General features: G+C 38.0%; 1 protein-coding gene across 1 annotated transcript; it reads left to right on the top strand.

The window, feature by feature from the left end:
* The first annotated feature begins 3693 nt into the window (after positions 1-3693).
* Positions 3694-5691, top strand: LOC104246602 (probable aspartyl protease At4g16563). Its single transcript, XM_009802449.2, has one exon. It carries the CDS (start codon positions 4054-4056, stop codon positions 5437-5439), a length of 1386 nt encoding a protein of 461 aa, XP_009800751.1. The 5' UTR covers positions 3694-4053; the 3' UTR covers positions 5440-5691.
* Positions 5692-25025: the final 19334 nt, after the last annotated feature.

The following is a 25025-nucleotide window of genomic DNA, read 5'->3' as shown; positions in this document are numbered from 1 at the left end:
ATAGGTTTTCCTTTTCCAAATCTATTAGGACAATGAGTTTTCCTAAACCTATAGGGACTATGGGTTTCCTAAAAATACAAGGAAATAATTCAAGCCACAAATAACATAGTCCTTTAAAAATTATTAGAATTTAAATTAACAATTTATACATATTCAATGAACTTTTTCAAATAAATATAGGATTTGAATAAAAATTACCGGATGCAACCGAGCCTCCCGTAACTCATGCGCCAACTCCACCCCTGTTTGGAGGTGGAGGGTATGTTTTATAAAGGCAGAGAAGCATCATGAAGATAAGGCTCCTTCATTTCCTGGATAAGGTATTTTCAGTAGAAAAGCCAGATGCTGCATTGTCTTTTTTTACTAAGGCCATGACTAGTAGTTGATAATGGTAAAGCCAAGCTCCACTAATCTTGTGGGCCAAAAGGACAAATAAGATTGTCCTAACCTAAAATATTTTTAACATAGTATAGTATGATACTGTCCGCTTTAAACCAAACTCACACGATTTACCTAAGTTAGGAACCTAAACTATGCAATAGTAGCAAGTTAGGGAGAATCCAGCTTTGCTTGTTACTTTTTTGCTTTCCCCACCAAACGACTCAACGACACCCATGTGATATGTGCCATTCTCCAACTAAAGTCTTGTTCTGTTATGGGATCGATCTCATTAATTATTGTCTTACAATTCAATACTAGTTGTATTGGTTTGTCTGCTAATTCCAGAAAAAAAGGCTCAAGTTTTTTTGCATCCTCCAGCAGGTTTCTGACCCCATAATCACAGTTTAATATGGGATTTCTTATGATTTGTGTAATTGAGGCTTGTCAATAGATTAAGATAGTAGATAATGAAGATTTTGTTTGTTTGTTTGCTTGTTCTTTTAAAGTTAATTAGTCTAATTACCAATTAATGAAACTAATGGAAATTTTTTCTTTTGTTTATCATGAGTATATATATCTGACCAACCAAACCCAGAAATTTAGTTCCTATGTCTCTGATAAGTTTCAATTTGGGATATATGCATAAGTTGCTCATGAGATTAGCTCAAACTTTTACATGAACGAACTTGAATTATGTCCAAGTTGACCTGCCAATGAATAAGTTTAACCACCTTTATTTAGACAGGTTGGACAAGCTATATATTGTATAACTATTCATCTATTTTCCTGGTTTTGTGGTTTCTTCTTCTTCTTTTTTCCTTTTTTCTTTTGTGGGTTGCGGAAGGAGTAAAGAATTTGTTGCAGGCTGTGAAATGCAATCTGTAGTTGCTTTTTACCTGTATTGTATGAACCACACATTTTCAACTGTTCTATATGTTACTTGAATTTAGAAAAAATTATGGCACGTAGTAGTATGATGATGTATTTTGGTACTGTTGCGGCCAAACGCCCACGTAAGTATACGCGGTCGTCAAGTAATAAAGTGACTAAAAGTCGGATGTCAAACCTACGAGAACTTGTGATTAACTATTAACTAAACTAGACTATCCTAATTATTCGAACAAGGATTAAACCCAAAAGTAGTGATGCTAAAGTAATTAAACTAAAAAGAAAATAACTAATGAACTTTAAACAGAGGAAGAGCATACTTTTATATTATCAATGTGATGAAAACGATCTAGGTTTATGGGCTATCTAACACTCATATTGTATTATTCAATTGAATTGACTAACTAATTTATCTAGTTTATTGGCTAATAGGGTTAATATTGCTCATAAAATTCTGTCGAGTTCTTACTCGCCTATTCAAGCTAACCTAACGCCTATATGTCTATGAAGTTAGAATCAACAAGAACGCATTTATAATTCCTGTAAATCAACCAAGTAAGGCAATTACGTATATGTCTATCCTAATCGCGAATCCATTTTCCGATGCCTAGATTCAAGAACTTGTTATACCAAATCCTATATGCAATCTAGAATTCCCACTTTCGAGTTTAATTCAAGATTCATAGATAGTATTCAATCGGTGATCAAACAATCAAATAATTAAGCACAAGATTGAATAAATAAACTAATACGATAAATCAAGAAAGCAAAATCAATATTCGAATAATAATCAACCACAACCCTAGAACATAAAGTTTAGCTCCACATAGATATGGTAGCCAAACAACAAATCATACAAAGAAACATAAAATTACAAAGTTTGGTGGAAGAAAAGATGAAACCCGGCCTCCACGGCGGCTCCGTGCTTGTGTTTTCCTCTAAAAAATGTTCTCTCCTCTGAAAATAGGTTTAGGTTGACTTTTATATGAGTTGGGGACGTCTTGGGGTCGAAATAACTGAGTCTCGATCAAAATAGGACATGTTCACGTTTTGAGCGTCCAGGGCACCGTGGGACGCTGGCCCTGGCGCTCAACTTTTTAGCATTCTGTTTTGAGCGCCACAGGTAGCGCCCCACGCTGTATGTGGCCCTCAAATGCGCACTTTTGTCTTTTCTTCCTATTTTCGCTCCAATTCGCGCGCTTTCGTCCCAAATCGCATCCGAATGATTCCTACACATAGAAATATCATAAATTAGCACAAATCATTCTATTATATATCCGAAATCTACGAGACATAAACACAATGTGAGGCAATATATATCAAAATATACATAAACTAAGCCGAATATCAGGTACCATAAAAACAGTAAGTTTTCGATTTGCAACCTAATATATATGGAATGAACAAAAAAAATTAATCACCAAAAAGTTAAACCTAATATGGTATGGACAAGCTAGTAGCTTTTATTAAACGGTCATGTGCCTAATAGTTGTAAGAAAGCTCCTTCGACAATGACAAGAAATGTCCCTTGACGAAAAAACCCTACCCAACTCTTTCCCCTTCCCCTTCCCTTCAGAATAAATATTGGGGACTAGAGAAAAAGCCAAAATATGGAAACATTGATTCGTCTAAAATTTTCCACGCCATGTGAGGACTCACATGTGAATTAACCCTTAGTAATGTCTTTATTCTATTTTAGAGTTAAAACCGTATCCTATGCCATCTAATTTGGATGTATATGACCTGTTTCTAGAATGACAACTACCTCTGACCAAATACCATTACACAAACTTGAAAATCCTTTATTATAAGTTTCGGTATTTAATCAAAGTGATAATAATTACTAATTAGTGAAGTAGGAAAGCAAGATGCTTTGTTTTCGTAACTTCTCAAATAAATTATGCCATTGTATACCCCACTCACGTCGTGTAATACAAATATGCTTATTATTATTATTATTATTAAAATATAGTCCTGGTTATAAGAATCTTTACCCTCTTCAAGTAGTACTAATTGAGTACTGGGGCTCCTTTGGCACAAAAGATAAGGAATAATTAATTTCGAAATTAAATTTAAGATGAACTTATCTCACGTTTAATTAGAGCAAAATCGCAATATAATTAATTTCAGGATTAATTATACCGGGATTGTAGAGAATGGAATAACAATTCCGGAATAACTAATTCCGAGATAATTAATTCTAGAATAATTAACTTGTTTCCAAACTAAACGACCCCTAGTGGTATCTTTGAGTTGGGTGGTAAGGATTATGGATCTCGTTCCAAAAGTTCATCTACCTAGGAAATGAACTTTTGGTTCAACTTATCTTAATGGAACGATGTAAAATTGAATGAATTTAAGTTATATATATTATCAATGTTAAATCAAAATTTTAAGGTATGAAGATCTTAGAGCAGTCTATCGCAATCCCCATACTGAAGTTCCTAGGCATGTCTAGTTTTATCAAATTGGCATATGATCCAAAATGGAATAGTAGCAAAGCAATACTGTGTAACGGTTAGTACCTAATGTTTGAATATATTGGCCAAACTTTTCAAAACCCACCGACCCTTTTCATTTACACTTTGTGGAAACTTATTGCTCATCCCTCAACTAAAGTGCAGAATCACATGTCACTGTGAAAGTTGAGTTTTCCTTAGCCTAAAAAATGGTTTCCAAAAATCGAATACTTTGCTTTATCTCAAGACAGCCAACGATTACTTACTGTATTACTGCCAGTTCTATTTAGTTTTGGGTCCAGAGGCACAATTCCCCAAAAAAACAATGGCTTCTTCTTGCTGTTTTCTCCTTCTTCTCTCTTTGTTTCCTCTCCTCTTTCCCTTCGTATCTTCATCAACCTCCACATCTACCATTCCACTCTCACTTTTTAACACAAACCCATCTCAAGATTTATACGAAAAGCTCACACATTTAGCTTCCATTTCCTTAGCCAGAGCAAATTATATTAAAAAATCCCAAGATTCTTCAGTTTCAACAACCCCTTTATACCCTCATAGCTATGGAGGCTACTGTATTACACTTGGCTTTGGTACACCTCCTCAGAAAATTCCTTTCATTATGGACACTGGCAGTAACTTTGTTTGGTTTCCTTGTACAACAAAGTACTTATGTAAAAACTGTCCTGTTTCTTCCTCTAGCTCACAATCAATTCCCACATTCATTCCCAAATCATCATCTACTGCTAGAGTTGTTGGTTGTTTGAATCCAAAATGTGGTTGGATTCATACCAAGACTAATCCAAAATCACGTTGTCAAGATTGCCGGTCACCCACTGGAGCAAACTGTAAACAAATCTGTCCACCATATATAATTCTATATGGCTCAGGTTCTACAGGGGGACTTGCTCTTGTTGAAACTCTTGATATGTCTTCTAACAAGAAAATACCTAATTTTCTTGTGGGCTGTTCTATGTTTTCTTCTCAACAACCTGCTGGAATTGCTGGTTTAGGCCGTGGACTTACATCATTGCCAAGTCAATTAGGTGTTAAAAAATTCTCTTATTGTCTTGTTTCACATAGGTTTGATGACACTGGTAAAAGTAGCAATCTTGTTTTGGATTTCAAAGCTGAAAAGTCTGCAAATTTAAGCTATACCCCACTGCTTAAAAATCCTGTGGTGGCTGGTAAAAATGCGTTATCAGTGTACTATTATGTTGGTCTTAGGAAAATCACAGTTGGAGGGCAGAAAGTGAAGATTCCGTACAAGTATTTGACACCTGATTCTAATGGAAATGGTGGGAGTATCGTGGATTCAGGCACAACTTTCACATACATGAATCGTGGCGTTTTCGAGCCTCTGCTTAATGCATTTGTGAACCAAGTTAAGGGTATTTCAAGAACTGAGGGTATTGAGAAATTAACAGGCTTAAGGCCATGTTTCAATATTTCCAGCCACAAAACAGTGTTTTTGCCAGAGCTTAAGTTTCATTTCAAAGGTGGTTTAGAGATGGCATTGCCATTGGCAAATTACTTCTCTATTGCAGGTGAAAATGATGTGATTTGTTTAACTATGATCACAGATAGTGTTTTAGGCCCGGAGTTGTCAACTGGTCCATCGATAATTCTGGGGAATTTTCAGATGCAGAACTTCTTTGTTGAATTTGATCTCAGAAATGAAAAGTTAGGATTCAGGCATCAAGTATGCAATTGAAAAGAACCTAAGGTGAAAGTGCACTATAACTTTTAGCCTTTTTCTTCTTGGTGTAGTCTTGCGCTACATAATTGAGGCTAATTACTCAAAGATTTGCCTTTGAGGCCTCCGCTTTAGTGATAGATAATAATAATAGCACTAATGGAAAAGTAGGTATTTATTGTAAGTTGTCCAATGAATTAGAGGCTTGATAGTGGCTATTTCTGCAAGATTAAAAGAAAAGTGAAAATAAATGTAATGTACTTTACTTCTCCTCTGTCTTCTACTTACTTTAGTCTAAGGGGATTGGAGGCAGTAAACCGAAAGGAAATTTCTAACTAGGGATAATTGCACTTTTGATCCCTCCGGTAAACTCTTATTTTGGTACTTTGATATTTCAGTAATTAAGCATATTTAACCTTGAATTGATTAAAATGCATGTTTTTTCCCTTTACATATAAAATATGTTATATTAGGTTATTTTTAGAATTATATAACCGTAAACATCACACAAGTAATTAAATGTTTAGTACGAGTGGTTACTAATTCGTTAAATTTGTAAAGATTCACAAAGTAAAAAAAAATTAGAAGTGCAACATTTCACTTAATTCAAGGCTAAATATACTCAACCATATATCACAAGAAAGGATATTTCACTTTATGAAGGTTTTTGTTAATCTTATGCAAGGAATACATTTCAATAGCTTAAAGTTGAATTTAACTTAAGAAGTGGTGTTGGCTGTGATGTAATGTAGACATCCATAGTTGTACAATGACACCAATTAATGTGGTTGGCATATGATTCTTTGTCCAATAAAATCAGCACTTTATCGTGCTCTTGTTGGATATAATTGTATCATCAAAAATGTAGGCCATGACACTTTTTGCTGCCAAATACTACCATTTTGGCATACTCTGTTAGCTCTTGCTTTCCCATGTGAATTTTCTGGCCAAGAAGTATGGCTTCTGCCTCCTTTTTTTAATTTTTTTTAGGAGGATCTATAGTGTTTTCACTAGTAGTATACATAGGTCGGGTTGGTTCGGATTTTACAATTACCAAGCCAAACCAATTGTGTCGGTTATTAAATTTAAAGGCCAAACCAAACCAATAAAACTCGGATTTTTCAATCTCGGGTTTTCGGGTTATTTGAATTTTTTCGGGATTTTTTTTTCGGTAAATTTTTCGTAGCACAAAACATATAACTTGTGCTCAAAGTATTTCTTTAATCCTAGTAAGATACAACGATATACGGTATTTTTCAAAAAAATAATACAAAATATGAGATGTGTCATGACACTATCCTAAAATATTCAATAATAGAGACAATAAAATTATGTAATATAATATTGCTAATTAGAAAGCCATAATAAAAATAAACATAATCAAAAGTACTAAATCATACTAAAATAAGTAGACTAATAAGTGAGTATTAATTACATGACTAAACGCTAAAGAAAAAATAAAAATAGGTTATACATTTTTATCTAAATTATTGCAAAACAAAAAAATAGATATTCAATACATTGCCTTTCGTAGTATTGAATTGAATGTCTTTTGTTAGCATTAGTATTGTTTTGATTTTCGTTTGGGCTTTTGTTAGCATTATTTAAGTTACTAATGTTAATGGCTATAAAATTTATTCGAACATTCAAAAGTTCTAAATCCAACCTTGAAATAATACGTTAAAAGATAAAATAATGAAAAAGTTTAAGAAATATTTATAAATTACATCACAATAAGTATATTTATATATTAAATATATCTAAAATTTCTATATATGTAATGTCAGATTGGTTTGGTTTCAGTTTGACTTTCTTTAATTAAACTAAATCATAGTCGAGTTTTTTTTCTCGGTTTGACTCAGATTATAGGATTGGTACGATTTATCGGTTTCCTTTGTACACCCCTAGTTTTCACACTTCCCCTCCTGCGTAACTTGAACGCAGGATCTAAACGTCGTGGGTGGAGATGCTTTACCAACTAAGCAAGCCTCACTTGTCAAGAAAAATGTTGTATTTGTAGTTTTTTTTTTCTGACAATGAACCAATGTTTTAATAACCCAAATAAGGGAAATAGCAAGGAAAACAAATAAAAACCCGAAAATTTTAACAGAAAAAATATAGACTACTAACTTAAAAACAGGAAAAATTGACACCGAGTGACAACGTATAATAGGAATTGGTAAGTTTTTTGTCTTAGATTACAAAGGTAGCCCAAAATTTTTGACATTGTATAGTCAAATCACAAAAAATCCTATACTTTCCTATTTATTATCTCTCGCCCTCTCTACCTCTCTTTGTCATCTTCCTCTCCCTCTCTCTCTCCATATTTCTTCTTCTATCTACTCTCTCTCTCTCTTGCAGTTTAAGAAAGGTTATTGCAATTCTTCATGCACCAAAACTTGAGCAACAAAGCCGATCAAATTCAACGACAATTAACTAGTAAACATGATGAAGATGTAGCCGCAAAGATGGTAACAATGCAACAGAATATTTGAACACCTTGCAAGCACATGTGAATTAGCATGAAGAAATCAAGCACTAAATTGTTGATTACGAATTACTTAATTAGTATTGAAATTAAATGAGTTAGATCCAAAAAGTTGAATCGATATAAGGAGAATTTATATATGGTTAGCCCGAATTTTATTTCTTCTTCCCTTTTATTTTTTTATTTTTTATTTTATATTCTCATCTTGTATTATTATAGGAGTAAATAGATTTTCGATAAACATTTTGATATACAAAGAAAGAAAATAAATTTTTGATATACATGTATTGGTCAAAATCTGACCGTCACGGCTGAGCTGACCAACGTCCCGCTCAAGTGATCGGGCAGTAAAAGATAACATGGCCCACTCTACATCCAATTCTCGACACCCGTCGAGTCGGAAGGAGCAATGTCTAAAAGAACGACTAAGGCACACTTGGTGCGAGAGAGCGTCGGACCAAGTAAATGGCAAGGATGCCTTGACTATATATAGTAGGGAAAAACCCTCGATAGGGGGCGGTCTCCTTCCCTTTCTCTCTCCCAAGCTCTCTTCTTGTAATTTTCATAGGAAAGAAGTAATCTGCAGAAAAACATGTAAAGTTACCTCTCCCATCGATTGATGGGAGCCACAATGTTGAATTTCAATAAGATCGATTATATCTCTTTCATCCTATATACTATCTATTCTGTTAGCTCTTTGATCTGAAATTTATTATGTCTGACTAAGATTTACCCATTCATTTTCTTTGATTGATTTATTTAAAAAGGTTCCGATATTTTTTGAGTCAAACAATTTGGCGCCGTCTGTGGGGATTTCTTAGTGAAATTTCCTAATCGCTCCCAGATCAAAGACAAGAAATACGATTACCCTCCGAAAAGAGCGCTAAGGCAAAACCCAACCCACGCGGGATAAAGGCGCAGCACGGTAGGGGGAGGAGAGCCGAGTAGAATCACCGAATTTATAAATCATTGCCCCATCAACCATCGAAATGCCAAACAAGATGAACAACTTTACAAACCTGTTCTCCTTCATCGAACCACCGGGTGGGGGTAAGGAAAGTATCATTTTAACTCACTTTCTACTCTTTGCTCAAGCAGGAACACAAATGCCGCGCGGGCAAGCTAGTAAAGAAACATCTCAATTAAAGAACGAGAAACTACTGCAAAACAATCGAAATACCGCCCGCCGGTGACACCTCCAAGCCGGAAGGCAGGAGTCAAACAAGAAAATTATAATGTGTGCGCAGAACGAACCTAAGCGAAACAGCAACGTTTCGTATTCTCCGACGTTGCAGCCTTTGATGCAAGCAATGTCAAACGAACTGGGACTCCCCCAGAAGATGTCTGATTCTCCAAAAACTGGGACTGATGACGGGTTACTATTTCGATAAGTTCGAAATAACACCCTTTAAGGCCAAGGGCCTTCGCCAAAGAGAAGAGTTCGACCTCTATTGAATGACGACGGGTTACTATTTTGATAAGTTTGAAATAACACCCTTTAAGGCTAAGGACCTTCGCCAAAGAGAAGAGTTCTACCTCTATCGAACGACGATGGGTTAATATTTCGATAAGTTCGAAATAATACCCTTTAAGGCCAAGGGCCTTCACCAAAGAGAAGAGTTCGACCTTTATCGAATGACGACGGGTTACTATTTTGATAAGTTCGAAATAACACCCTTTAAGGCCAAGGGCCTTCGCCAAAGACAAAAGTTCGACCTCTATCGAACGACGACGAGTTAATATTTTGATAAGTTCGAAATAACACCCTTTAAAGCCAAGGGCCTTCGCCAAAGAGAAGAGTTCAACCTCTATCTAATGACGACGGGTTACTATTTCCATAAGTTTGAAATAACACCCTTTAAGGCCAAGGGCCTTCGCCAAAGAGAAGAGTTCGATCTCTATCGAATGACGACGGGTTAACATTTCGATAAGTTCGAAATATCACCCTTTAAGGCCAAGGGCCTTCGCAAAAGAGAAGAGTTCAACCTCTATCGAACGACGACGGGTTAACATTTCAATAAGTTCGAAATAATACCCTTTAAGGCCAAGGGCCTTCGCCAAAGAGAAGAGTTCGACCTCGATCGAACAACGACGCGTTACTATTTCGATAAGTTTGAAATAACACCCTTTAAGGCCAAGGGCCTTTGCCAAAAAGAAGAGTTCGATCTCGATCGAACGGCGACGGGTTACTATTTTGATAAGTTCGAAATAACACCATTTAAGGCCAAGGGCTTTCGCCAAAGAGAAGAGTTTTACCTCTATCGAATGACGACGAGTCAACATTTCGATAAGTGGAAATAACACCCTTTAAGGCCAAGGGCCTTCGCCAAAGAGAACAGTTTGACCTCTATCGAACGACGATGGGTTAACATTTCGGTAAAGTTTGAAATAACACCCTTTAAGGCCAAGGACCTTCTCCAAAGAGAAGAGTTCGACCTCTATCGAATGACGACAGGTTAACATTTCGATAAGTCGAAATAACGCCCTTTAAGGCCAATGGCCTACACCAAAGAGAAGAGTTCGACCTCGATCGAGCGACGATAGGTTACTATTTCGATAAGTTTGAAATAACACCCTTTAAGGCCAAGGGCCTTCACCAAAGAGAAGAGTTCGACCTCTATCGAACGACGACGGGACAACATTTCGATAAGTCAAAATAACACCCTTTAACACCAAGGGCCTTCGCCAAAGAGAAGAGTTCGACCTCTATAGAACGACGACGGTTAACATTTCGATAAAGTTTGAAATAACACCCTTTAAGGCCAAGGGCCTTCGCCAAAGAGAAGAGTTCGACCTTTATCGAACGACGACGGGTCAACATTTCGATAAGTCGAAATAACACCCTTTAAGGCCAAGGGCCTTTGCCAAAGAGAAGAGTTCGACCTCTATCGAACGACGACGGGTTAACATTTTGATAAGTTCGAAATAACACCCTTTAAGGCCAAGGGCCTTCGCCAAAAAGAAGAGTTTGACTTCTATCGAACGACGACGGGTTAACATTTTGATAAGTTTGAAATAACACCCTTTAAGGCCAAGGGCCTTCGCCAAAGAGAAGAGTTCGACCTCTATCGAACGACGACGGGTTAACATTTTGATATGTTTGAAATAATACCCTTTAAGGCTAAGGGCCTTCACCAAAGAGAAGAGTTTGAGCTCGATCGAACGACGACGGGTTACTATTTCGATAAGTTCGAAATAACACCATTTAAGGCCAAGGGCCTTCACCAAAAGAAGAGTTCGATCTCGATCGAATGACGTCGGGTTACTATTTCGATAAGTTCGAAATAACTTCCTTTAAGGTCAAGGACCTTCGCCAAAAAGCAGAGCTCGACTTCGATCGAACAACGATGTGTTAACATTTCGATAAGTCGAAATAACATCCTATAAGGCCGAGGGCCTTCGCCAAAAAGAAGAGTTCGATCTCGATCGAACGACGACGTGTTAATATTTCGGCAAACATCCTTTAAGGCCATAAGCCTGTCACGCCCCAAGCCTAGGGGTGAGACCGACACTCAGTGCCTCAACTATCCTTGCGTATCACTTGCGACTAAGAGACTCTGAACATGTAATGTCATATTTTGGCCATGGGCCATATTGCAAGATAATGTGCGATGCAAAAAATAAAACTGAATAGAGACTAACGCTGACTAAACGTCAACATAAAGCTGGGCCAGCAAGGCCGTCATAATTACTACAACTGACAAGCCAACAAAATATACATATAGAGTCTACAAGCCCAACATACTGTACTAACTGACAGGATATATCTACAAGCCTCTACTGATAGATGTACTGTGATCGGAACAAGACCCTGACATACCCTTAACCTATCTACATATATGCACAAAGTGTACTCCAAACTGCTAGACCCCGCAACTCCAAAAGAAGGGGAACTTACCGATAAGGCTGAACTCGAGCATAGACATACTTAGAATGCCTACTCGTCTGTATGTCCGAACCTGCACGCATGAAATGCAGTGCCCCCAGAAAGGGACGTCAATATGAAATAATGTACCGAGTATGTAAGGCAATATACTGAATCTGAAAGTGAACTGATAATATAATAACTGAAAACAACTGGAAGTCAAAGAAAATCTGAAGATATGCTCATCTACTGATATTGACTCAAATCTCTCAATATAGTGAGTAAAATAGTTGTTCGGCCCTATAAGGCTCGGTATACGTATATATCTGATCTGCCGTAGTAGGCTCGCTCATAAGCGTTCGGCCATACTAGGCTCTGTATCTCGACCAACTGGGCTCGCTCATAGGCGCTCGGCCACAGTAGGATTGGTATATAACTTACCATCTGATCAGAGGTTGCCCAATAGAGGCCTGCCCATCGATTATAGCTCGATGGTAATGAAAATACTTTTAATACTGTATATATGTAAACTTTCTACTCTTTGACCGGAAGAAGGAAATACTTAACTGAATATTTAGTCCCGACAAGAAGAATATGGTAACTTACAAAACTAGGAAAATATATGTAATTTGCGAGACTAGTAAAATATACATAAATTCCGGGATACGAATTTTTCTCTATGCCTCGTTATCAAACTTGTGTAATTCCGATATCATGCTAAAATGAAGGAAATTAGCCTTAACATACCTGTTTCTTGAAACGACTCTGCTTCTGTGAAATTTACACTTGGATTCCTTGAAATTAGAACGAAACCGTGTTCTGCCTCTAACGTTTTTTTAGTTTCAACGTTCTTGCTTCTGTGAACGTTACTTCTTTGTTATTCCTTGGCTAAATAATAGATTGTTGCGTCAAGATTCTTAAATTCTTATGAATGAAATGGGTTGCTTTAATGTTTTCTTATCTGATCCAAAGACAATGTTTTTTGCATTTTTTAACAAGCAAGTCTCATTTGGATAAGACTTTAACCACATGGCTTTAATGACTTATGAGTCATGTTTAGCCATTGTGGCTTTATGCCACATGGCTTTGGGGTTATTTAATTAAGTTTTATCCGCTTATTAGTCAATTGGGTAATGTCTTATTACCCAATAATTAATCAATTACCCGCATAATTTAAAAATTACCACAAATTACTTAAAATTCTATTTTATTTTTAAAATACTTCATATATACTTTATATATTATACTACCGTGGTCATATGGTACCTTGTATAGTATTAGTTCATAATTATCGGGTACTATCGCTCGACCCGTATTTTATTCCAAATTGGCCACTTTCAACGAAACTCGTTTTCTTTAATCCGTGTACCCCTTTATCCTTTTATCGCTTGTTATAAATAGCGTAAGTACGTTAACGTCAAGATGATCCCATCCCCAAGTCTACGTCGGTTAACTGAAAATGAAATTTTAACGTACAAAAACGCGAGATGTAACATCCTTCCCCCCTTAGAGATATTCATCCTCGAATGTTCAACACCACTACCAATACTCCTCGTAGAAGCTTAATAACCTAACGCCACACAGGACCACAATTATGAATAACGACCATGGCCTCACACGACCAACGACTATAGCCAATAAAAAAAATTATACACGTACCTTATGATTATGGCGTCTCAGTCGGACCCTTCTCTAGAGGAGGAAATAAGTAGCGATATCTAAACTTCATGTTTTTCTCGGCCTCCCAAGTCATTTCTTCCACATTGTTGTTTCTCCAAAGTACTTTCACGGAGGCTACCTCCTTATTCCATAGCTTGCGAATTTGTCAATCTAGGACGGCAATCGGAACTTCCTCGTATGATAAGTCTTCTGTAATCTGTATATCATTCATGGGCACCACTCAGGTAGTGTAAGCACGTGATTTTTGACCCTCCCCGAGAATTTTCACATTTTTAGTGTGAATATGTGAAATTGGGTCTAGTATAGCTATTTTAACTATTTTTACTTTATTTCATTGCAAAAAGAAAAATTACAAAAAAAGTATATATATAAATTTTAGTTTATGTATCCCTCATAAACTTGAAAAAAAAAATCAAAAATTGCACTTTATTTTTGTACTTTATATAAATTCAAAAATTACAAAAAATATAATTCTATTAATGTTTTGTAGTCGTTTTAATTTTGGAAAAATACAAAAAATATTACTTTTTATTTTTGTCTTTATTAAAAACGAAAATTACAAAAAATAGTTTTATTAATATTCTATAATCATTTTAACTTTGAAAAATACAAAAAATATTATTACTTCATATTTTATCTTAATATTTAAGAAAAACGAAAATTACAAAAAAATAGTTTCATTAATATTTTGTAGCTATTTTAAATCTTTAAAAAATATTTTAAAAATATATAGTTTTGTTGAATACTAGTCTTATTTTTGGTAGTTATTTTTGCTTACATAGGACTAGTTAAGCAACGTGTTCCTATTTCTCGGGTCCGGGCAAAAGAATAATATTCGGGTTTAAACTACCCGGTTTTAGGCCTAATTTTCGGACCTAGCCCATAATAAACAGTGTCCAGGACACATGGGGAACCCCACCACGCGTGGGGGACATATGCCTTGAACCCCACCACGCGTGGGCTCATTTTTCATGGCAAACCATGCCAAATACACGGACTACACATTTGACAAGGGGGGGATTTTGAGAATTTTGGAATTTAAAAAAAAAAAGAGAAAAAAAAAAGAAAAAGAAAACAAGTACTGTTGACGCTTCTTCTTCATAAAAGAAGAAGAAGCTGTTGGCCTTAGCGCCGATTGCCAAACCCCTTGCTGAAAAAAAAAACTCAACAAACGACCCTACTGACCACGACCACCCCTCCCGTCGTCAACCTTCGCGCCACCTCCCACGTCCAAAAACCCACGACGACCCTCCGTCTATAACCACCATCAACACACCATGAATGACCACCCGACTCCTCCATCGCCGACCACTGCCACAACGCCATAACCACCATCCGAACGACCACTCCTCCAGTCCGTCGACCTCCATAACTTGCTGCCCCGTTCCGACGACCACGACCACTCCTCCACTGCTGCCGCTTCTACTCCCTACGTCCAAGCGACTGCCTGCAACATCCCGCCATGGACGACCCTTCCCCCTTTGCCATGGCTGACTGAAAAAACACACACACATACACCGGCTGAAGCCTAACTGAAAACGCACGAAAAGGTAGCCCAGAAGTGCTGTCCGGGGTGAGGTCCGTTGAGGTCGTCTTTGGTTCGTCGAGGTCCGGTACGTCGAGGTTGTTGTCCGAGGTTCCGAGGTTTCGTCGCGGGTCCAACGCATCGGACGATAATATCAAGTAGGTCATTTCTGTCCATGTCCTTCATATTTGTTGTTTAGTAACATGAACATGTGTTCGTTGAGATGCAATCCTAGTTCATGTGAATAGTATGCAAATGAGCGAGACATATTTACATGATGTTTGTAAGTTGCTATTTCTTGTTAATTAGCTCCGTATGATATTGAAATTTGTTCGGGAATGTATTTCTTTTGTTCCCTCATGTTAAGTAGTTATTCGGCATTTTGTTTCTTCACGCTCAGATTGTTGTTATCTCAATGTTTGTCTTAATAGTTGTTTGTACATGTAGTAGAAATGTTAAAATCATAGTAGTAATTTAATCCCGCGGAAAAATACTCGTTTCATCAAACAAGTTTAATCTACGATCCATGACCTCGCGAAGTAACAAAGAAATGTAGTCATTTTAGCCTTGTCTTTTTTTTTAAAAAATAATAATATATATAAAAAAAATATATGTAAAAATAAATAATAAATAATAATAAAAAATAATAAAAAAAATAATAAAAAAGAGATGAGCTTCGCTAAATAAAAAATGTACAAATTGCGGAGCCCTCGCAAAATATATGTATTAAATACTTAGATTCTGGGATGGGCCGTTTAGCAAATTTCGCGGCCCTACCAAAAAATAATAATGCGCTAGTTGCTTTAGGCGCGCCTTTAATAATGTTATCTCCCTAAACTTGGGTGTGCATTTCATGCGACCCAAATCCAAATCTCAAAACATCAAATAAAATGCGTTCCGGATTGTGGGTGCATTTCATGTGACGCAGTCCAAAGACGTGTTTTAAGCGATGTTCACATTCTTGTAAAAACAATAATAATAAAGCGGTTAAAAGTTAAAATTTGCACATAAGTTCATATTCGTATATAAAAAATCAGATAAATAAGCCGAATATAACAGTTGAGCGACCGTGCTAAAACCACGGAACTCGGGAATGCCTAACACCTTCTCCCGGGTTAACAGAATTCCTTATCTAGATTTCTGGTACGCAGACTGTAATATAGAGTCATTATTTTCCTCGATTCGGGATAAAAATTGGTGACTTGGGACACCCTAAATCTCCCAAGTGGCGACTCTGAAATAATTAAACGAATCCCGTTTCGATTGTCCTTTAATTGGAAAAAACTCCCCTGCGCCCCGCGGGTGCGGAAAAAGGAGGTGTGACAGCTCTGGCGACTCTGCTGGGGACTACGACCCAGAACCACTGGTTCAGGGTTAGAAATTCGAGCTTAGATAAATTGTTATATTTGGCTTTATCTGATTTTTACATGTTTGAGCCTAATGTGCTAAATGTTGCTTTTACCGCTTTGATATTATGTGAACTGTATATAAATTGTGCCGAAACCCATCTTCTCTCTGAGTCTTCTGAATCATGAAGAAGGGTGTACTTCGTACGACTTCTTTTCTGTATAGTGTCCAATCCCAATTTAGAACGAGGTTCGGACAAGTTGCTAAGCCGGTGAAGCTTCTGTATTCCCGGTACGCTGCCCCCCCTCGGCTCGAGCTGTCCGCTCGGGTAAGCCAGGTCTAGAACAAACACCCAGGTTCTGAACTTAGTATAACAAAGCCACATGCCGGATCCCTAGTAGGAACGTTTATTTGCATCATGTGCATTTGACTTAGGGGACTCAACACAGGGGTTGGGTCCGTCTAGGACAAGCAACCTGAAAATAATAGACCATCTTATGGCATCCTATGTGCTACATGTTGTATTCAGTCAAGGGCGAATGGGTCATTTGGTCATTTCCAGCATGATGTTATTTTAATCAAAGCATGAGGAACATTTGCGGAATCCAAGAAGCCTTGGAATTCCCTATGTCCCCCACGCTTGCTTTTTGGGAAAACACATGGGGAACATTTGTGGAATCCAAGAAGTCTTGGAATTCCCATATGTCCCCCACGCTTCATATGTTGGGAAAAGCGCATGGGGAGCATTTGCGGAATCCAACAAGTCTTGGAAATAATTATGTCTCCCATGCCACATTTTTGAAAGAAATAATAAATATAAAAAATAAAATTACAAATAAAACAAAGCATGAAAATTCAAAAAGATTTTGTATGTTTTCATTATTTTCCACAGATTAAAAAAAAACATCGTGGAAAAGAGGAGAAAAAATGACAGTGTAGAGATGTAACTACTTAGAGAAAAATCAATGTCCGAGTAGTATCGAAACTCTGCTGAAATTTTGAGAAAATGAAAAATGTCTTGTTAGTTTGTTATATTAAAAGCAAAGGAAAAACAAAAATCATCATTGTTCTGTCTTGTTTTTAAAAATATAGAAAAGAAAATAGTTTGTTTAGCCGTAAAAATGAAAAAAAAGGTTTTGTTTTTAAATGGTTTTTTTATTTATTTATCTGTTTATGAAAATGTCAAAATAAAAATAAAAATAATAAAATAAAAAGAGTTGGGCGTTGAAAGTAGTTTTATTATTTGTTGCAAATATATATATATATATATATATATATATATATATATATATATATATATATATAAAATCCAAAAAGTTTTTCTTTATTTCCAAAATATGTATATATATCTTTATCTGTTGCAAGAACATTTGTCTTACCAAGAGTTTTTAGAATCCCAATTTTCAAAACAAATAATCCAAAAATATTTTCCATTATTTACTTCTTTAGAAAGTCTTTCTAGTTGTTTATTTAAAAAATAAAATAGAAAAATAAAAAATATTTTGATTCTTCTTTTAAAAATTGAAAAGAAAATTCAAAATTCAAAAAAAATATTTTAGAAGCATTTCTTATATTAAAGGTAAAATTCCGAAAAATATTTTCTTCTTTTCTTTAGAATAAAAAAAAACGAAAATTCAAAAAATATTAGTCTTTCTTTTAAAAAAAGAAAATCAATCAAAAAATAATATTTCCTTGCTTCTTTTAAAGTAGTTCTTTTAAACGAAAATTCAAAAAAAGGTTAGTTCATCTTCTTATTATTATTTGCCTACTTATTCTTATCGGACCGAACTACGCGGGTTTGATTCTCACCGGGTGTGAGATACGTAGGCAACCCTCATCGGGTCCAACCCCACCTTCTCAAAAAAGAAGGAATGTTTTATGTTTTTCGTTAATTTGTTTGTTTGTTATGAATGAAAAATAATAGTCTATTTGATTGTTGTGGAAAAAAAAATAAAAACAAAAAATATAGAAAATGGAAAAGGGTTCTCTCAAAAATAGTTTATTCGCCCGAACTACGCGGGTTTGATTCTCACCAGATGTGAGATACGTAGGCAACCCTCATCGGGTCCAGCCCCACCTTTGCTAAAATAGCCAAAAATCAAAAATTTTAATCTTGTCATAAATAAGTCGGGTGATGTCCAACCCACCTTTTGCTAAAAAGCCAAAACAAACAAATAAAATCATAAAAAATATATATATATATATGTCAAATTTTAATTTTTGTCATAAAGAAGTCGGGTGACGCTGTTTATCAAGACATAGCCGAATGTTCCCGAAAGGGACGCCGGAAGGCTGACTTTGCATAAACAGCCACCTTCGGGTCATTTTAAGATTTGGTCCAGTCGACCCACACAGCCTCAAAAATCTTCGTCCCCGAGGCGTTGAAAGGCCGTGTTTGCAATATTGACTTTTCTAATTTGAAAAATGATAAAAGGAGTCATAAATAAGTCAGGTGTTGTTTTGTCATAAATAGCCGAATGTTCCCCAGAGGGACGCCGGAAGGCTGACTTTGCATAAACAGCCACCTTTTGGGTCATATTTAGGATTTTTTGTCCAATTGACCCACACAGCCTTAAAATTTTTCGTCCCCGAGACGCTGAAGGGCCGTGTTTTGCAACACCAAGTTTTTATTATAATTTGAAAAAAAAGAGTCGACGGTCAGGTGAATACCGTCTTTTGTCATAATAAGCCGAGCCAGCTTCGGCCGCGTCTTAAACCGTTCTTGCCGAAATGGCCTTAGAATAATCTTTTAGTTGTCGAAAGGTTATTTTCGTAAAAGAATGGACAAGTTTGTAAAGTGTCGAAATAATCCTCCTCGGCCTCAAAATTCATGTGAGAGTTGGAAAGGGCCACGTTTGCAAAAAACAACCATTTGGTTAAAATTAGCAAATGGAAGAAGGAAGTTGGCCATTTGTTTTGAAGTTTGTAAACCTTTTGATTAAAATAGGTGGTTTGTTTGATTTTCAAGTTTGTAGGTCATCTTTAAACCTTTGAAACCCAGTTTGTTTAATATGAAAGTGAAAAGAAAAAATGTTCATTATTGTTTATCTTTTATTGGTCCGAACTACGCAAGGTCTGATTCATGCGGGGTCATGATACGTAGGCAATCTCCATAAGATTCGACCACAACAAAAAATAAAAAATAAGAAAAATTTTGAAAAAAAAAGAGAAAAGAAAGAAAATGAAATGAAAAAAATCTAAAGAAAAAGAAAATACAAAATATAATAAAATACAGGGGTTCCCAAAGTACTTCAAAGGGGCAAATAAGCAAGCCGGGATGACGCATGTTGTTTGAAGCAGGGATGACGCATGTTGTTTGAAGCAAGGCATGTTAGAAACGGTTAACTGCCTAGGGGCATTGCATCCTCAATGTGTTGTTATCAAATCTGTTAAACTCTAAACGCTAACAAGTTTGTTGTTTTCCGAATCTCAAACAGTTAGTTGTTAAAGAATTCTGGCAACACACCCTTACCAAACTAGATCCAAAAGACCGATAACAACAAGCATGACTACTTCAGAGAATAGCACCGAGGAAGAAAGGCCGATGAGCCAGTTGTTAAAGGAAGCGATGGGAAAGATAGAAAGGATGGGACTAGAGATGAATGCAATGCAGTTAGCTCTAGCCAAAGCACAAAAGAGCCCTGAGCCATTGGGGCACATGTCGGAATACCCTCACTCCGGCCCTTCAACAAGCCTCCCAAATCCCAATTACCATCAAGAAAGAAGCCCTCATGATTCCCAGGCTCCGCCACCGCATCAACCTCTCCCCACACCCGATATTCCCACTCTTGTGGGACCCACATCAGCCCCCTTGCACAGAACGACCAGTGAGCCATTGTTTCAGGCTCACGATACCCAATACTATCCCCCTGAGCCTACATTCCATGCACCCGAACCACAGGCTTACAATCCCCATTTGGAAGTACCGGCAGAGGTTGAGAAGCCGGTTAAGGCCCCTGAACAGGATGAAGTGTTGAGAAAGTTCAAAAGCCTGGAGCAATCCTTCAGGAACTTGCACGGGCTGGGCAATCAAGTCAGCGTGGCATACAAAGATCTGTGCCCTTTCCCAGATGTCCAACTTCCGGCTGGGTTCAAGATGCCCAAGTTTGATTTATATGAGGGGCACGGCGATCCCATGGCACATTTGCGGGGATTCTGTAGCAAAATGAGAGGGGCAGGAGGCAAGGATGAGCTTTTGATAGCTTATTTCGGCCAAAGTCTGAGTGGATCTGCACTGGAATGGTATACCAGGCAAGATTTCAGCAGGTGGTACACGTGGGATGATCTGGCGCAGGCTTTTGCAGGTCATTTCCAGTACAACCTGGAGATAGTCCCTGACCGTCTCACGTTATTGAGAACTGGGAAGAAACCCGGAGAAAGTTTTCGCGAGTTCGGGTTCCGCTGGAGAGAACAAGCAGCCAGAGTTGATCCTCCCATGAGAGAGGGAGAAATGGTGGACTACTTCCTGCAGACACTGGATCCAACTTACTTTGGTCACTTGGTGACGACGGTTGGGAAATCCTTCAATGAAGTAGTAAAGATAGGGGTCATGATAGAGGAGGGTCTGAGGTCTGACAAAATCCTGAATTACTCAGCGCTCAAGGCAACGACCCAAGCTATTCAGAACGACACGGGAGGTGCCCTGGGAAGGAGGAAGAAAGAAGAAATTGCCACGATCGAGGCAAGCAGTGGGTCCAGGTCTGGTAAGCCATACTACAACCAACCCAGACCCCACGAACCAAGCTACCCATATAGCCCACCTCAACACCACTATTCACTTCAAGAACCACACTTCCCCGTGCACCAAGCTCAAACATATACTCGGCCTCCGGTTCGCCCGCAATGGCGCGTGTCGGCTCCCCAGAACACACATACACCACCGCAAAACACCTATCCACCGCCGAGAGCCTACAAGAACCCTCCAGGGGTAGGTTTCCGGGGAAAGCAGGCTTTCAGAAATGAAAGAATCCAAAGAACATTCACTGAGTTGGGGGAAACCTATACTGTCGTGTTCCACAAATTAAGGCAATTAGGTTTGTTGAGTCCTGTTGAGCCTCGATTGCCAAATCCCCTTCCCAAAAATACGGACCACTCGGTGAGCTGTGAGTATTGTTCGGGGGCTCCCGGACATGATACCGAGAAGTGTTGGAAGTTGAAACATGCAGTACAGAATCTTATTGACACCAACAAGATTGAGGTTCAGACACCAGAGGCTGAAAGCAAAGATTCCTTATTTTGAAAGCAAAGATCAACAGTTGAATGGCCACTCCTCTTCTTATACGAAGGGAGTCTTGGTAGTGGGCTCTGATTTTCTTTTCTTGTTTGGATTATTGCAGAGTTGTAATCCAGTTTTGTTTTAGTGTGAAACTCTGTTATCCCGTATTTCTATAAAGCGAAAGCTTTTCTCTTCTTATTTTGTTTTGAGTCTATTTTTCTTCCTTTTCTCTTTCTAAACAATGCTCTTTATACTGATCCCAATGACATGGCATGCATAACGGATCTTCAACTTAGTCTAAAAATCAATCTGATTTCGAACTGATTATACAAAAGGTCAATCACGATGACGAATTGGGATACGATGATAATAAAGCCTTCAAAGAGACAAACAGAGAGTTAAGCTAGTTGGAAGAGAAATCCAAGCCCAACTTAAATGACGCATAAGACATCAATTTAGGGGATGCAGACGATATCAGGAAATTTAAAGAGGGACATCAAGTGTTGAAACGGATCCTCCCACATCAGGCCAAAACAAAATGGCAAATTTGTCCCGAATTGGCAGTGGCCGTCTATTGTGACCAAGATGTTATCCAGTTGCACTTCATGTCAGACAGATGTCGAGGGAAGATGCATCGACATGGCTATTAATTGTTGTTTGTTTGTTTATACTTGGCATTTATCGGAGAATGAAATGACGGAGGCAATTTTTTCTTCTATCCAAACATTTTAACCTTTGCTTCCCCTTTCGAGCCTTATTTATTCTTTCGTACCCCTCTTTTGGAATCAGTAATGAAAATAAGAAAAAAGAGAAGAAAATATAATGATAATAAAAACAAAAGAAAAGTCAAAAAAAAAAAAAAGGAAAAAAGGGAGTTGTGAACTACGTTTGACCTGATTCCTCAAAGAAGGATACGTAGGCGCCTCACGGCTCGGTCATAGTGTAACCAAAAAATAAGAATCCCCAAGCGAGAAACTGGGGCAGAAGTTATGTTTGTAATGTTGGGAAAGAAGTTCGATTCCAAGAGTTGTAATGGTTTTTACCCATCAGAATTATTTTGAACCCTTTTTGATGCCCTCTTTTTCTTTTAGCCATAAACAAAAAAAACCCATGTTAATGTCCAAAAAAGACCTCCCGATCAGAATCCGAGGAAAGCCAAGTTAAGCAAATAAAAGCAGAGAAAGTCGGCAACGAATTGATAACCTAAAGAATCCCCAGCAAAGAGTCATATCGGCACCATAAGGCGACGAGAATTGAGAGAAATGAGAGAGTCTCATCAGTGAAAACCCCTCGAAGGGCACTATGAGGCGACAAGGATATAAAGGGGGCTAGCAAGATAAGATTGGCAAAAAATGGGCCGCATCCGGCGAAAGTTGGGCTTCTGCACATCCCCAGTAAAGAGTCATGTCGGTAACACTCCAATCTCCAGCTTAGAAAATAAAATGAGAAGAGTCTTATCGGTGAAAACCTTCACAGGCACCATAAGGCGACGAGAATTGAGAGAAATGAGAGAGCCTCATCAGTGAAAACCCCTCGAAGGGCACTATGAGGCGACAAGGATATAAAGGGGGCTAGCAAGATAAGATCCGCATCCGGCGAAAGTTGGGCTTCTGCACATCCCCAGCAAAGTAAGGCCGTCAGAAAAATTGATCGATATGAATAGACTGAGTTGGTTAATCCAGAAATGCATGACATGATCATTGGGATCGGTTATATCATTCAGATAAGTTCTTTTCTTTCTTTTTCCCAGCATTTGTTCAGAAAGACTTCTTCTTTTTCTATTTTTGAAATTCTTCACTTTTTCATTTCTTGGTTTAAAGATTTTACCTCCCCAACAGTTTATTTTTGAAAAGGATTTTCAGAGCTTGCTACCAGTTGCCAAAATGATGCAGAGCAAAATGCGAATAGGACATGCCAAAGATAATACGATAAAGCGAAAAGAAGTTGGTCGCAAGACCAAATGTTGAATGGGTCTAGACCCCAAGAGGACCAAATTTTCAAGGGTAGCCGGAGGAAAACAGGAAAGCAACAGTTGAGAAAATAAAAGGAAAATTCATTCCCAGCAAAATAACCCCCAGCAAGTTTGATAGTGTAATGAAGCACAAAGCGGGGAGAGAGGAAAGGAGAAACCATCCCCAGCAGGAGTGGCACGACCACTCACCACCGCGTTTTAAAACTAACAAAATTTTGTTTGATTTGAAGCAGGTAACGGCAATGGCATTGATGCCAAAACTGCGTGCCACAAGGGATATTATCAAACTGGGGCAGAAAATTTTCCTTCCATTTAGAAAATTTTCTGGAAGTCAGCTGATAACATTTTATCCCCAACAGGTAAGTAAAGAATTCCCCAACAAATAATAATAATAATAATAAATAGAAAAAATATATATAAATAAATGGGGAAGGTAGAAAGGGAAAATTCATCCCAACAAGTATTCAAGGTAAGACATCTTCAAGTCTTAAGGATATTTTGGGTTCATCCGCCCTCGAACAGGATATTTTGGGTTCATCCGCCCTCGAACAGGATATTTTGGGTTCATCCGCCCTCGAACAGGATATTTTGGGTTCATCCGCCCTCGAACAGGATATTTTGGGTTCATCCGCCCTCGAACAGGATACTTTGGGTTCATCCGCCCTCGAATAGGATACTTTGGGTTCATCCGCCCTCGAATAGGATACTTTGGGTTCATTCGCCCTCGAATAGGATACTTTGGGTTCATCCGCCCTCGAATAGGATATTTTGGGTTCATCCGCCCTCGAACAGGATATTTTGGGTTCATCCGCCCTCGAATAGGATACTTTGGGTTCATCCGCCCTCGAATAGGATATTTTGGGTTCATCCGCCCTCGAACAGGATATTTTGGGTTCATCCGCCCTCGAACAGGATATTTTGGGTTCATCCGCCCTCGAACAGGATATTTTGGGTTCATCCGCCCTCGAACAGGATATTTTGGGTTCATCCGCCCTCGAACAGGATATTTTGGGTTCATCCGCCCTCGAACAGGATACTTTGGGTTCATCCGCCCTCGAATAGGATACTTTGGGTTCATCCGCCCTCGAATAGGATACTTTGGGTTCATTCGCCCTCGAATAGGATACTTTGGGTTCATCCGCCCTCGAATAGGATACTTTGGGTTCATCCGCCCTCGAATAGGATACTTTGGGTTCATCCGCCCTCGAATAGGATACTTTGGGTTCATCCGCCCTCGAATAGGATACTTTGGGTTCATCCGCCCTCGAATAGGATATTTTGGGTTCATCCGCCCTCGAATAGGATATTTTGGGTTCATCCGCCCTCGAATAGGATACTTTGGGTTCATCCGCCCTCGAATAGGATACTTTGGGTTCATTCGCCCTCGAATAGGATACTTTGGGTTCATCCGCCCTCGAATAGGATACTTTGGGTTCATCCGCCCTCGAATAGGATATTTTGGGTTCATCTGCCCTCGAATAGGATATTTTGGGTTCATCTGCCCTCGAATAG

Source organism: Nicotiana sylvestris, chromosome 6, assembly GCF_000393655.2.
Source record: "Nicotiana sylvestris chromosome 6, ASM39365v2, whole genome shotgun sequence".
NCBI lineage: Eukaryota > Viridiplantae > Streptophyta > Magnoliopsida > Solanales > Solanaceae > Nicotiana > Nicotiana sylvestris.
Note: the sequence above shows the minus strand (reverse complement) of the source record. Positions and strands in the feature narration are given on the sequence as shown.

Excerpts from the sequence above, each read along its gene's own strand:
- LOC104246602 (XM_009802449.2), top strand. The coding sequence starts at position 4,054 with ATGGCTTCTTCTTGCTGTTTTCTCCTTCTTCTCTCTTTGTTTCCTCTC.